General features: G+C 44.6%; 1 protein-coding gene across 2 annotated transcripts in view; it reads left to right on the top strand.

The window, feature by feature from the left end:
* The window catches only part of rbbp8l (retinoblastoma binding protein 8-like), an 18,209-nt gene extending 5,741 nt beyond the window's left edge, over window positions 1-12,468 (top strand). Inside the window, exons 5-14 of one of the 2 annotated variants that reach the window (XM_079372860.1) lie at window positions 2,979-3,091; window positions 3,319-3,394; window positions 4,968-5,098; window positions 5,175-5,218; window positions 5,518-5,591; window positions 6,003-6,693; window positions 7,476-7,560; window positions 7,740-7,801; window positions 7,877-8,009; window positions 11,624-12,468. In XM_079372860.1, the coding sequence (XP_079228986.1) occupies window positions 2,979-3,091; window positions 3,319-3,394; window positions 4,968-5,098; window positions 5,175-5,218; window positions 5,518-5,591; window positions 6,003-6,693; window positions 7,476-7,560; window positions 7,740-7,801; window positions 7,877-8,009; window positions 11,624-11,685 (1,471 nt within the window). In that variant the 3' untranslated portion in view covers window positions 11,686-12,468. Of the gene's footprint in view, window positions 1-2,978; window positions 3,092-3,318; window positions 3,395-4,964; window positions 5,099-5,174; window positions 5,219-5,517; window positions 5,592-6,002; window positions 6,694-7,475; window positions 7,561-7,739; window positions 7,802-7,876; window positions 8,010-11,623 lie in introns of both variants that reach the window. The other variant, XM_079372859.1, reaches the window with a different exon arrangement.
* The last annotated feature ends 3,283 nt before the right edge of the window (window positions 12,469-15,751 follow it).

The following is a 15,751-nucleotide window of genomic DNA, read 5'->3' as shown; positions in this document are numbered from 1 at the left end:
GGCAAAAAGAGACAGCCCCACCCCCTGCTTAACTTTAACTGCTCTGAGGGAACAAACCGGCCGTATCTAACGGCTGTATCTAACGGCTGTATGTAACGGCTGTATGTAACGGCTGTATCTAACGGCTGTATGTAACGGCTGTATCTAATGGCTGTATGTAACGGCTGTATCTAATGGCTGTATGTAACGGCTGTATCTAACGGCTGTATCTAACGATGTGTATCTAACGGCTGTATCTAATGGCTGTATGTAACGGCTGTATCTAATGGCTGTATGTAACGGCTGTATCTAATGGCTGTATGTAACGGCTGTATGTAACGGCTGTATCTAATGGCTGTATGTAACGGCTGTATCTAATGGCTGTATGTAACGGCTGTATCTAACGGCTGTATCTAACGATGTATATCTAACGGCTGTATCTAACGGCTGTATCTAATGGCTGTATCTAACGGCTGTATGTAACGGCTGTATCTAATGGCTGTATGTAACGGCTGTATCTAATGGCTGTATGTAACGGCTGTATCTAACGGCTGTATCTAACGATGTATATCTAACGGCTGTATCTAACGGCTGTATCTAATGGCTGTATGTAACGGCTGTATCTAACGGCTGTATCTAACGATGTATATCTAACGGCTGTATGTAACGGCTGTATCTAACGGCTGTATGTAACGGCTGTATCTAACGGCTGTATCTAACGGCTGTATGTAACGGCTGTATCTAACGGCTGTATCTAACGGCTGTATGTAACGGCTGTATCTAACGGCTGTAACTAATGGCTGTATCTAACGATGTGTATCTAACGGCTGTATGTAACAGCTGTATCTAACAGCTGTATCTAACGGCTGTATCTAACAATGTGTATCTAACGGCTGTATCTAACAATGTGTATATAACAGCTGTATCTAACGGCTGTATCTCACGGCTGTATGTAACGGCTGTATCTAACGGCTGTATGTAACAGCTGTATCTAACGGCTGTATGTAACAGCTGTATCTAACAGCTGTATCTAACGGCTGTATGTAACAGCTGTATCTAACGGCTGTATGTAACAGCTGTATCTAACGGCTGTATCTAACGGCTGTATCTAACGATGTGTATCTAACGGCTGTATGTAACAGCTGTATCTAACGGCTGTATCTAACGGCTGTATCTAACGATGTGTATCTAACGGCTGTATCTAACGGCTGTATGTAGCAGCTGTATCTAACGGCTGTATGTAACGGCTGTATCTAACGGCTGTATCTAACGGCTGTATCTAACGGCTGTATGTAACGGCTGTATCTAACGATGTGTATCTAACGGCTGTATGTAACAGCTGTATCTAACGGCTGTATGTAGCAGCTGTATCTAACGGCTGTATGTAACGGCTGTATCTAACGGCTGTATCTAACGGCTGTATGTAACGGCTGTATCTAACGATGTGTATCTAACGGCTGTATGTAACAGCTGTATCTAACGGCTGTATCTAACGGCTGTATCTAACGGCTGTATGTAACAGCTGTATCTAACGGCTGTATGTAGCAGCTGTATCTAACGGCTGTATGTAACAGCTGTATCTAACGGCTGTATGTAACAGCTGTATCTAACGGCTGTATGTAACAGCTGTATCTAACGGCTGTATGTAGCAGCTGTATCTAACGGCTGTATGTAACAGCTGTATCTAACGGCTGTATGTAACAGCTGTATCTAACGGCTGTATCTAACGGCTGTATGTAACGGCTGTATCTAACGGCTGTATCTAACAGCTGTATCTAACGGCTGTATCTAACGGCTGTATCTAACGATGTGTATCTAACGGCTGTATGTAACGGCTGTATCTAACGGCTGTATCTAACGGCTGTATCTAACGGCTGTATGTAACGGCTGTATCTAATGGCTGTATGTAACAGCTGTATCTAACGGCTGTATCTAATGGCTGTATGTAACAGCTGTATCTCACGGCTGTATGTAACGGCTGTATCTAATGGCTGTATGTAACAGCTGTATCTAACGGCTGTATCTAACGGCTGTATGTAACAGCTGTATCTAACGGCTGTATGTAACGGCTGTATCTAACGATGTGTATCTAACGGCTGTATCTAATGGCTGTATCTAACAGCTGTATCTAACGGCTGTATCTAACGGCTGTATGTAACAGCTGTATCTAACGGCTGTATGTAACGGCTGTATCTAACAATGTGTATCTAATGGTTGTATCTAATGGCTGTATCTAACGGGTGTATCTAACGGCTGTATCTAACGGGTGTATCTAACGGCTGTATCTAACGGCTGTATCTAACGGCTGTATCTAACGGCTGTATCTAAGGGCTGTATCTAACGGGTGTATCTAACGGGTGTATCTAACGGCTGTATCTAACGGGTGTATCTAACGGGTGTATCTAACGGCTGTATCTAACGGGTGTATCTAACGGGTGTATCTAACGGCTGTATCTAATGGCTGTATCTAACGGCTGTATCTAACGATGTGTATCTAACGATGTGTATCTAACGGCTGTATCTAATGGCTGTATCTAATGGCTATATCTAACGGCTGTATCTAATGGCTGTATCTAATGGCTATATCTAACGGCTGTATCTAACGGCGTGTATCTAACGGCTGTATCTAACGGCTGTATCTAACGGCGTGTATCTAACGGCTGTATCTAACGATGTGTATCTAACGGGTGTATCTAACGGCTGTATCTAACGGCTGTATCTAACGGCGTGTATCTAACGGCTGTATCTAACGGCGTGTATCTAACGGCTGTATCTAACGGCGTGTATCTAACGGCTGTATCTAACGGCTGTATCTAACGGCGTGTATCTAACGGCTGTATCTAACGGCGTGTATCTAACGGCTGTATCTAACGGCGTGTATCTAACGGCGTGTATCTAACGGCTGTATCTAACGGCTGTATCTAACGGCTGTATCTAACGGCTGTATCTCACGGCTGTATGTAACAGCTGTATCTAACAGTGTGTATCTCACGGTGTAGGTTGAGGGCAGGGCTTTGCGACAGGTGTACAGTGACTCAGGAGGTGGCGAAGAGAAGACAGCAGGAGTTTGAAGCTGCTCAGATGCAGAGCCTGCAGCACATTTCTCTGCTGGGTATGAACATGACATTTGACCTACAATCCATATAATCATTCTGCTCTGACCTTTGACCTCCTTTATTGTTTTTATTTACGTCACCTTTTTAAACACAAAGATGGATATATTTTAACACTGGTGTGTGTGTGTGTGTTTGCGTGTTTGTGTGTATATGCGCGTTTTTGTGTGTACGTGTGCGTTTTTGTGTGTATGTGCGCGTTTGTGCATGCGTGCATGTGCTGCAGCTGCAGAGATTAACAACCTGAAGAAAGACAACGAAAGATTGAGAGAAGAGATCCGGAGCTTGAGAGCAGCGCTCAAGTGAGTCTACGAGTCTTTTTTACTTACTGATAGAAACAGTGAGGTGTTTGAGGCAGACTGTAGCTAGGAACACTCGTCGTCAGACTGTAGTTGGGAACACTGTTCGTCAGACTGTAGTTGGGAACACTGCTCGTCAGACTGTAGCTAGGAACACCGTTCGTCAGACTGTAGTTGGGAACACTGTTCGTCAGACTGTAGCTAGGAACATTGTTCTTCAGACTGTAGCTAGGAACACTGTTCGTCAGACTGTAGCTAGGAACACTGTTCTTCAGACTGTAGCTAGGAACACTGTTCTTCAGACTGTAGCTAGGAACACCGTTCGTCAGACTGTAGTTGGGAACACTGCTCGTCAGACTGTAGTTGGGAACACTGCTCGTCAGACTGTAGCTAGGAACACCGTTCGTCAGACTGTAGTTGGGAACACTGTTCGTCAGACTGTAGCTAGGAACATTGTTCTTCAGACTGTAGCTAGGAACACTGTTCGTCAGACTGTAGTTGGGAACACTGTTCTTCAGACTGTAGCTAGGAACACTGTTCTTCAGACTGTAGCTAGGAACACCGTTCGTCAGACTGTAGTTGGGAACACTGTTCTTCAGACTGTAGCTAGGAACACTGTTCTTCAGACTGTAGCTAGGAACACTGTTCTTCAGACTGTAGCTAGGAACATTGTTCGTCAGACTGTAGCTAGGAACACTGTTCGTCAGACTGTAGTTGGGAACACTGCTCGTCAGACTGTAGCTAGGAACACCGTTCGTCAGACTGTAGTTGGGAACACTGTTCGTCAGACTGTAGCTAGGAACATTGTTCTTCAGACTGTAGCTAGGAACACTGTTCGTCAGACTGTAGTTGGGAACACTGTTCTTCAGACTGTAGCTAGGAACACTGTTCTTCAGACTGTAGCTAGGAACACCGTTCGTCAGACTGTAGTTGGGAACACTGTTCTTCAGACTGTAGCTAGGAACACTGTTCTTCAGACTGTAGCTAGGAACACTGTTCTTCAGACTGTAGCTAGGAACATTGTTCGTCAGACTGTAGCTAGGAACACTGTTCGTCAGACTGTAGCTAGGAACACTGTTCGTCAGACTGTAGCTAGGAACACTGTTCTTCAGACTGTAGCTAGGAACACTGTTCTACAGACTGTTGCTTGGAACACTGTTCTACAGACTGTTGCTTGGAACACTGTTTGTCAGACTGTAGCTAGGAACACTGTTCTTCAGACTGTAGCTAGGAACACTGTTTGTCAGACTGTAGCTAGGAAGACTGTTCTTCAGACTGTAGCTAGGAACACTGTTCTTCAGACTGTAGCTAGGAACATTGTTCTACAGACTGTAGCTAGGAACACTGTTCTTCAGACTGTAGCTAGGAACATTGTTCTTCAGACTGTAGCTAGGAACACTGTTCTTCAGACTGTAGCTAGGAACATTGTTCTTCAGACTGTAGCTAGGAACATTGTTCTTCAGACTGTAGCTAGGAACATTGTTCTTCAGACTGTAGCTAGGAACATTGTTCTTCAGACTGTAGCTAGTCACTCTGTTTAAAACAGAGATCACAGTGACCTGTCCTCCTCCAGCAGCACGGAGGTCAAATCCGGCAGCTCCCCTGACCTTTCCCCCTCCTCTGGACCCGTGACCATCGTCCACAGCAGCAGTCATCCAGCAGGGGGCGACGTTTCAGTGAAAACAGAGACGGAGCAGCCAGCTGAAGGTGAGGAGGAGGAGGAAGGAGGTGTTGTGTTTGAGCTGATCATGATGGTGAAGATTGTCTGTTTGTGATCACACAGAGAGTGAAGTCAGACGGTGGAGAGGAAACAACAGGAACACCCTTGTAAGTTTATATTTCAGATTTTTCACTGTTTGCTGCAGACGCATTTGACTTCATGACGGGAGAAAAGATCCCAACATCAGTCCAGTACGCTCTTAAAAAACAGATTTTTAATCTCAATGAGTTTTTCCTCCTGGTTAAATAAAAAAATATTTAAAATTACAAGTGACCGTTTACAATGTATCCTCATCTCTAACTCTTTATTGAATGTGCACAGAAGAGTGTTGGAGAAAGTGTTAAGTGTGTGAGCTTTTAACCATCACAAAAAGTGTTGTGCATGGTGTGTGTCCGCCCTCTCACAGGAGTCGTATAAACCTCTCACTTGTCTGACCTGGAGGACTGCACAACAGAGTGTGAGCGGAGGGGGAGAGAGGAGGTGAGACTACCAATGACCAGACGCACCAATCCAAACGCTGACAATGTTTTTATGAATTTATTCAATTTAATTATAAAAACTTTGTTTGTCTCTGGCGGCACACAGAGCAGTAAATAAACGACGGTTCACCTTTACTAAAGTTTAACTAAAAATAAAGTGTTAACAAAGGAATAAATAGTCAAGATGTTAGTACAAAGTTAAAATAAAAAAATACAAAATTAGATACAAAAGAAGGTATACAGTGGACAGTGATCGAAACAGACTCACATGCAGTAAATTATATATATACTGTATATATATATATATATATATATATATATATATATATAAAGAGAGAGACGGTGTGACCCTTCATTGCGTGTCCTGGACTTTTACTGTTTTGACCTTTGACATTAAAACTGTTTGTTTCAGAGCTCAGAGTGTAGAAGCAGTGCAGCAGAGACCCTTCCTCCCCCCTCAGACTCTGCCTCACAAAAACTCCTCGACATCATCTTCATCAGGCGGAGACGTGACCCCACATGTCTCCAAACCGTCTGTCCCCTGTCGTCCTCAGCCAATCAGAAGCAGCCCCGTTTCCCTTCCCTGGCCTCTGTCTGAGTCCTCAGACTGGGTCGGTGGTCCTGGACCCGGCCTTGTGTTCCGTCCCTTAGTGAAATCCCCACCTCTCAGATTCCCAAACCGGATCCAGACCATCCAGCAGGGCAGGAAGCAGGTCCATGGCTCTGAGTGGTCCAAACACACTCCTCTGAAGCTCCCTAAAGAGCCCACAGTGCTCTTCAGAATAAGCAGTCTCCCTGAGAGTCAGACTGACACCCAGGAGAAGAAGGAGCCCCTTTCCCCTTGGGCTGAGGGGAGCTCTGCAGACGAGCTCAAAGAGGTGTTGGAGGGGCCTCTGGACCTGTCGGAGCGAGGGAGATCCAGATCCAATGAGAACAGCAGAGATAATTCAGTTTTAACCTCTGAGAGAGTCAGAAGCAGCCCGGACCTGAAGCCTGATCAAGCAGGGGCATCATCAGCTGCCCTTCCTCCCCCCAACTCCTCCTCCTCTCCATCACCAGACCAACAACAGGATCAGGACTCCCCCATAGACCACAAGGATCTGGTAATTAATGCAGAGTATAAATAATATTATAAAAGTCCACATGAGCCGGTTTATTATGTCCCATGTTGAAGTCATTTGTGCTTATTATTCCAGTCCTACCGGCAGCTTATTGCTTATTTTAGTATCTCTATTTTATTTTACAGTCTAAATTATTTCTATAACTCTGTACTGTGTTTTAGATGGATGGATGGATGGATGGATGGATGGATGGATGGATGGATGGATGGATGGATGGATGGATGGATGGATGGATGGATGGATGGATGGATGGATAGATAGATAGATAGATAGATAGATAGATAGATAGATAGATAGATAGATAGATAGATAGATAGATAGATAGATAGATAGATAGATAGATAGATAGATGTCCCCCTCCCGTCTGTATACAATCAGCCCCAAACAAGATTTAGCAGCCCCCTATGTGACTAAGAGTAAACATACTTACAGATTAAACCTGTGCAGTTAGCATTAGACTGATGCTTTTATAATATAAATGTACATAACCTGTGAAGGAGAGAAAACTTGTGTGCTGATTAAAAGAGAGCTTTAAAGAGCCTAAGAAACAAAGTTCTGACCTTCTAGAAGCTTGTGTTGTTTGTGAGCAACGGTAACGATTGATAAAGTTTTTAACGACACTCTCAGTCTATGTCGATATTAACTTCTTCTCATGTTCAGTAAAAGGTTGATTCTTGTCACCTCTTAGTCTCCACTTGATTCATTTTCTTTAAAACACTGACAGCAGGAAAGTGGTGAAACATGTAATGATGTTCTCCTACCAGCAGGAGGCCACAGAGCGCAGCGAGGAGGTGAATGGACAGGCTGATGAGAAGAAGGTTCCTGCCCTCCCTTTACCGCTACGTCCAGGTATACAGGTCACCTTCACACCTGAGTGTCATTATATCAGCATGTGACCTCTGCACAAATGTACTCACCTGTGTGTGTGTGTGTGTGTGTGTGTGTGTGTGTGTGTGTGTGTGTGTGTGTGTGTGTGTGTGTGTGTGTGTGTGTGTGTGTGTGTGTGTGTGTGTGTGTGTGTGTCACAGTGGTGGTGTTAGAGAATCTGAACTCTGCTCTGCACAAAAAGAGATCCTCATCACACAGTAAGGTGAGAAGTCAGATAGACTGCAGGTATACAGATAGATGTTATAGATGTATGTTCACCTGTGCTTCCTCTGCATAGTCACAGTCATCCTCGCCTGCAGCAGAGACAGGAAGCAGCTGTGACAGACAGGATGAGGAGGAGAGTAACCAACGCTGCAGGAGGAAAAGGAGCTGTGAGGAGATGCAGACGGACAGAGACTCAGAAGCAGATGGTGAGAATCAGAGCAGCGTGTACGTCTTCTTCCCGTCCTGAATTTGAGCTTTACGTCGATCTTTGCATTCTCCACGGCAAACCAACAACACACAAGTGATTGTAGCCGAGCTAAAAAGCCTCTGCATGTTTCTAATAAGCTCCAGCAGCAGAAAGCTGCTCAAACTAGGATCAATGTTGGAGATGAAACATGGAGAGAGGTTAGAACGCAGAAAGCTTTACAGACCCATGCAGAGCTGGCTAAACACTGAAGCTACAGTGTCCACCACATGCAGAGCTGGCTAAACACTGAAGCTACAGTGTCCACCACATGCAGAGCTGGCTAAACACTGAAGCTACAGTGTCCACCACATGCAGAGCTGGCTAAACACTGAAGCTACAGTGTCCACCACATGCAGAGCTGGCTAAACACTGAAGCTAGTGTCCACCACATGCAGAGCTGGCTAAACACTGAAGCTACAGTGTCCACCAAATGCAGAGCTGGCTAAACACTGAAGCTACAGTGTCCACCACATGCAGAGCTGGCTAAACACTGAAGCTACAGTGTCCACCACATGCAGAGCTGGCTAAACACTGAAGCTACAGTGTCCACCACATGCAGAGCTGGCTAAACACTGAAGCTACAGTGTCCACCACATGCAGAGCTGGCTAAACAGGAAAGGTGTTTGGAGACTTCATAAAGGACTTAGGAAAGGTGTTAGGAGACTGGCCCCCCCACACCCCCAGGTAATCAGTCCATGGAGACCTGCTGCATGCAGCTCCAGAGCATGTCCTGCTTCCACCTGGGTGCGCTCGTTTTATGAACCTGTTAGTTTTAACATGAAACTGTTCAGGAAATGGACTACAAAATGCTCCTATTAACACACACACACACACACACACACACACACACACTAACACACACACGCTAACACACACACGCTAACACACATCTTCACACAGACTCTATGGATCTACAGAGAGACACTGAGGACCACTATCTACAGAGAGACTGAAGGGACAAAATAAATACAGAGAGACACTGAGGACCACTATCTACAGAGAGACTGAAGGGACAAAATAAATACAGAGAGACACTGAGGACCACTATCTACAGAGAGACTGAAGGGACAAAATAAATACATAGACACTGAGGACCACTATCTACAGAGAGACTGAAGGGACACAATAAATACAGAGACACTGAGGACCACTATCTACAGAGAGACTGAAGGGACAAAATAAATACATAGACACTGAGGACCACTATCTACAGAGAGACTGAAGGGACAAAATAAATACAGAGACACACTGAGGACCACTATCTACAGAGAGACTGAAGGGACAAAATAAATACAGAGACACACTGAGGACCACTATCTACAGAGAGACTGAAGGGACAAAATAAATACAGAGACACTGAGGACCACTATCTACAGAGAGACTGAAGGGACAAAATAAATACAGAGACACTGAGGACCACTATCTACAGAGAGACTGAAGGGACACAATAAATACAGAGAGACACTGAGGACCACTATCTACAGAGAGACTGAAGGGACAAAATAAATACAGAGAGACACTGAGGACCACTATCTACAGAGAGACTGAAGGGACAAAATAAATACAGAGAGACACTGAGGACCACTATCTACAGAGAGACTGAAGGGACAAAATAAATACAGAGAGACACTGAGGACCACTATCTACAGAGAGACTGAAGGGACAAAATAAATACAGAGAGACACTGAGGACCACTATCTACAGAGAGACTGAAGGGACAAAATAAATACATAGACACTGAGGACCACTATCTACAGAGAGACTGAAGGGACACAATAAATACAGAGACACTGAGGACCACTATCTACAGAGAGACTGAAGGGACAAAATAAATACATAGACACTGAGGACCACTATCTACAGAGAGACTGAAGGGACAAAATAAATACAGAGACACACTGAGGACCACTATCTACAGAGAGACTGAAGGGACAAAATAAATACAGAGACACACTGAGGACCACTATCTACAGAGAGACTGAAGGGACAAAATAAATACAGAGACACTGAGGACCACTATCTACAGAGAGACTGAAGGGACAAAATAAATACAGAGACACTGAGGACCACTATCTACAGAGAGACTGAAGGGACACAATAAATACAGAGAGACACTGAGGACCACTATCTACAGAGAGACTGAAGGGACAAAATAAATACAGAGAGACACTGAGGACCACTATCTACAGAGAGACTGAAGGGACAAAATAAATACAGAGAGACACTGAGGACCACTATCTACAGAGAGACTGAAGGGACAAAATAAATACAGAGAGACACTGAGGACCACGATCTACAGAGAGACTGAAGGGACAAAATAAATACAGAGACACTGAGGACCACTATCTACAGAAAGACTGAAGGGACAAAATAAATACAGAGACACTGAGGACCACTATCTACAGAGAGACTGAAGGGACAAAATAAATACAGAGACACTGAGGACCACTATCTACAGAAAGACTGAAGGGACAAAATAAATACAGAGACACTGAGGACAACTATCTACAGAGAGACTGAAGGGACAAAATAAATACAGAGAGACACTGAGGACCACTATCTACAGAGAGACTGAAGGGACAAAATAAATACAGAGACACTGAGGACCACTATCTACAGAGAGACTGAAGGGACAAAATAAATACAGAGACACTGAGGACCACTATCTACAGAGAGACTGAAGGGACAAAATAAATACAGAGAGACACTGAGGACCACTATCTACAGAGAGACTGAAGGGACACAATAAATACAGAGAGACACTGAGGACCACTATCTACAGAGAGACTGAAGGGACAAAATAAATACAGAGAGACACTGAGGACCACTATCTACAGAGAGACTGAAGGGACAAAATAAATACAGAGAGACACTGAGGACCACTATCTACAGAGAGACTGAAGGGACACAATAAATACAGAGACACACTGAGGACCACTATCTACAGAGAGACTGAAGGGACAAAATAAATACAGAGACACACTGAGGACCACTATCTACAGAGAGACTGAGGGACAAAATAAATACAGAGACACTGAGGACCACTATCTACAGAGAGACTGAAGGGACAAAATAAATACAGAGAGACACTGAGGACCACTATCTACAGAAAGACTGAAGGGACAAAATAAATACAGAGACACTGAGGACCACTATCTACAGAGAGACTGAAGGGACAAAATAAATACAGAGACACTGAGGACCACTATCTACAGAGAGACTGAAGGGACACAATAAATACAGAGACACTGAGGACCACTATCTACAGAGAGACTGAAGGGACAAAATAAATACAGAGACACTGAGGACCACTATCTACAGAGAGACTGAAGGGACAAAATAAATACAGAGACACTGAGGACCACTATCTACAGAGAGACTGAAGGGACAAAATAAATACAGAGACACTGAGGACCACTATCTACAGAGAGACTGAAGGGACAAAATAAATAACTTGAAATTAATCGTTATTAAAAAGATAACTGTGCCGTCCTCCTCGCTCTCTTCTCTTCCCTCTGTCTTTTCTTCTTCTCTTCTGATGTGAACACAAATGTTTTCTGTGTTTCCTCACAGACACTCGGCCTGAGAGAAAGATCCAGATCACAGTGAGGACTGAGGAGTGGAACACCAGCTAAGCACAAGAATACCAGATACCATCTTCTGGCCACTGGGGGCGCCAGAATCAAGTCCTTCATATGTAACCTTGGTAAAACATAAGAATGAGATATGTGTGTTACTCACACAAGACCTAAATAACGAATTTGAAGCAAATTACAGTATTATCAACAATAAGACAAAAAGATGCGATAAAATGGTCTGCAATAGTATTGGATTTTAGCTCAAGAATTGAAGTTGTGAAAGTTAATGTGTTGCCGAAGTTGCTGTACCTCTTCCTCTCATTACCAGTTAACTTAGAATAAACAAATATCTCTGCTAATCTGAGCAGGTAAAAGACCACGGGTTACATTCAAGACTCTTCAAATCAACAGGGAAAACGGAGGCCTAGCTCTCCCGAATCTGAAAGAATACTTTTATGCTGCCCAAATGAGATACATTGTGTGCAGGTGCTCTTCAGAGTACCAAGCTAGATGGAAACAAATTGAGCTGAACTTGACGCAGTCTCGACTCCAGTAACACAACATTCGTCCACAAGCTCTAGAACGTGGAGGGCATTTGGGTGGAAAAATGTGATTCGCTTTTTTGTTACACCCCAATTTAAAAATAAGCAACTCAGTACTCCTCAGCTCTGTTGGAGAGATTGTGGTCAGATAAATGCCAATCACTCTCATATCTTTTGGTTGTGTGAGAAATTGCAAATGTTCTGGGACAGAGTTATTCAGTCCTTTGAAGACGTTCTAGGCTATAAGATTCCCAGAGACCCCCGGATTTTGTACCTAAGCCTGATCCCTAATGACTTGATCCATAAGAAAGATGTTTACCTCTTTAAAATTTTGATCCTTGCTTGTAAGGTCTGTAGGTCTACAGGTCTTTATGTCTACAGGTCTGTAGGTCTGTGGGTTTGCAGGTCTGTAGGTCTGCAGGTCTACAGGTCTGTAGGTCTGTAGGTATGTAGGTATGTAGGTCTATAGGTCTGTATGTCTACAGGTCTGTAGGTCTGTAGGTTTGCAGGTCTGTAGGTCTGTAGGTCTGCAGGTCTACAGGTCTGTAGGTCTGTAGGTCTGTAGGTATGTAGGTATGTAGGTATGTAGGTCTACAGGTCTGTATGTCTGTAGGTCTACAGGTCTACATGTCTGTATGTCTACAGGTCTGTAGGTCTGCAGGTCTGCAGGTCTGCAGGTCTGCAGGGCTGTATGTCTGTAGGTCTGCAGGTTTGTATGTCTACAGGTCTGTAGGTCTGCAGGTCTGCAGGTCTGTAGGTCCATTAAACCTTCGATGGACTGAAGACCTGTCACTCGTGTGTGTGTCATACCTTTTGTGAACTGTCAGTCTAAAAATAATGTTGTATGATGAAGATAATAAAGATTATAATGATGATGTAATGCTCTCTGATGAATATATTCACAACAATATGCTGGTGTAAATGTTTCCTTCTGTCATAAAAGTTCAGAACCATGGCTTTATTTTGCCAATGAGGACATTCCATTCACCTTTCTCAGCATATAACAGCCAATGAGAGCTGGAGTATGAAGGAGGTGCCTGTCTAATGTATCTCTACCAGGACTAATTTCACAGGACTCTGCTCGTATCTGGTCAATCCAGTAGTCAATGAAATTATGAACCAGTGGACATAATGCTTCGATTGAAAGCTCTGACATTAAAGTGATGAATAAAACCACCAGAAACATCCATAATCCTTGTGTTTCTGTTTCCTGTCTAATTATTAATCTGCTGTCCCTATCTAATTATTAATCTGCAGTCCCTGTTTAATTATTAATCTGCTGTCTATGTGTCTTCATAGTCTCACGTGTCTCATTAGTCTCACCTGTGACTTCTTAACCTCACCTGTGTCTCGTTAGTCTCACCTGTGTCTCGTTAGTCTCACCTGTGTCTCGTTAGTCTCACCTGTGTCTCATTATTCTCGTTATTCTCGTTTCTCATTATTATATAGGTATCAGGGACTTTGTTTATATGTACCATTCCTTGTGTCGCCGCTGGAAGCCAGAAATTACAGAAGATGCAGTTATGAAGCTCATCCTCAGGAACATCCACCCTCGGATGGCTAGCCAGCTGCGGGGTAGAGTGAATACAGTGGATGCTCTGGTGAGACTTGGACAACAGTTGGAAAAGGACAGAGAGAAGGAAGCACGGACGGAGGCACCCCGGTGATACCACCAGATTTCCACTAAAGTTCTAAGTGGGATAAACCCTGCCCCCAACACACAGGTTTCTCCCCCCCTGTGATTCTGGAGGACACGCATCCTTACTGCTGGAGGTGTAAGGGTAGTCACGCTCCATTATCATGTCCCAATTACAACAACTCAAAGAAGGGAAAGCCTCCTTCTCAGTCACACCCTCAACAGCATCAGTCAACCGCCCAACCAGCAACCTTTCAAAGGCTCATGGAGAGAGCCCTCGGCGAACTGAGAGGCGTTGTCTGCTTTGTTTATCTGGACGACATCATCATCTTCTCCACATCCTGGGAGCAGCATTTTTTTGATGTCCAAGCTGTCCTGGACAAGCTTCGCAGAGCTGGCCTCTCTGTAAACATGAAAAAAAGCAAACTGTTCAGGACCTCACTGAAATTCCTGGGTCACATCGTATCTGCTGCTGGGGTCCATGTTGATCCGGACAAAACGGAAGCTGTGAAACATTTTCCAGCTCCAACCAACCTAAAGGCGGTGCAGAGGTTCCTTGGAATGGCGGGGTGGTACCATCGGTTCATCCCTGACTTCTCAAGGATCGCAGAGCCACTCAATGCCCTGAAGAAGAAAGGAGCCAGGTTTCGTTGGTCACCTGCTTGTCAGGTTGCATTTGACACCCTTAAAGAACATCTGGTCCATCCACCTGTACTGGGACACCCAAACTTCAATGCTCCCTTTGTGGTTTATACAGATGCCAGCGAATTAGGGCTCGGAGCAGTGTTGGTCCAGAAGTCTGATCTGGGATCAGAGGAAGTAATTGCGTTTGCCAGCCGTAACCTAATTCCAGCGGAGAAGAACTACGCCGCTACAGAACTGGAATGCTTGGCTGTGGTGTGGGCTCTGGAAAAGTGGAGGACTTACCTGGAGGGACGTCTCTTCACGGTGGTTACAGATCATGCCTCTCTCTTGTGGGTTTTTAAAACCACCAAACCCAGTACTCGGCTTCTCCGGTGGGCTCTCCGGCTTCAGGAATTTACCTTCACCGTGGAATACAGGAAAGGGAAATATAACACAGTGCCTGATGCTCTTTCACGAGCCACAACAGGAAATCATCCCTCTCTACCTGTATGTGCTACCGTCATGTCGGATTCCTCAGACCTAACAAACGAACTCCCTCTATCCATTGAGGCCTTATGGAAGGCGCAGCAGGAGGATCCTGAGTGCCAGGTCCTTTATAAAAAGGTTGTTGAGAATGAAAAGGTAATCATAAACTCAAATACTTCCCTGTGCATAATGGAAGATCTCACCGGGTAGTCACCCTCCCCTACAAAACAGTCTATCAGCTCTACATACCTCCCGGATTCAGAGAGCAACTTCTGGAGTATTTTCACCAGGACCCCCTCTCTGGTCATCTTGGGAGGCATAAAACTTACCGGAGACTTCAGCACCTGGTCTACTGGCCTCAGCTAAGCCTAGATGTACGGCGTCATGTGCAGAACTGCCAAATCTGTCAAACCTACAAACCAGAAAACCGCAGACTAGCTGGGAAGCTGCAGCAGACCCTGGTACAACGCTCCTGGGAGATGCTGGGTATGGATTTGATGGGCCCATTCCCCAAGAGCTCAAAGCAAAACATGTATCTCTTGGTTTTTGTGGATTATTACTCCAAATGGGTAGAATTATTCCCCTTGCGAAAAGCCACGGCAGAAACCATATCACAAATTCTTGTGAAAGACATCTTCACTCGATGGGGCCTCCCAGACTTCCTCCTCTCTGACCGGGGATCCCAGTTTGTCTCCTCAGTCTTCCAATCAGTGTGCAGAACCTGGAATGTGGGACACAAAATGACCTCAGTTTATCATCCCCAGACCAATTTGACCGAGAGAGTGAATCGTACCTTAAAATCCATGATCGCTTCCTATGTTGGGAATCAGCACAA

This window comes from Symphodus melops (assembly GCF_947650265.1).
Source record: "Symphodus melops genome assembly, contig: scaffold_121, whole genome shotgun sequence".
Lineage (NCBI taxonomy): Eukaryota > Metazoa > Chordata > Actinopteri > Labriformes > Labridae > Symphodus > Symphodus melops.
This window is presented reverse-complemented; position numbering and strand designations above follow the sequence as displayed.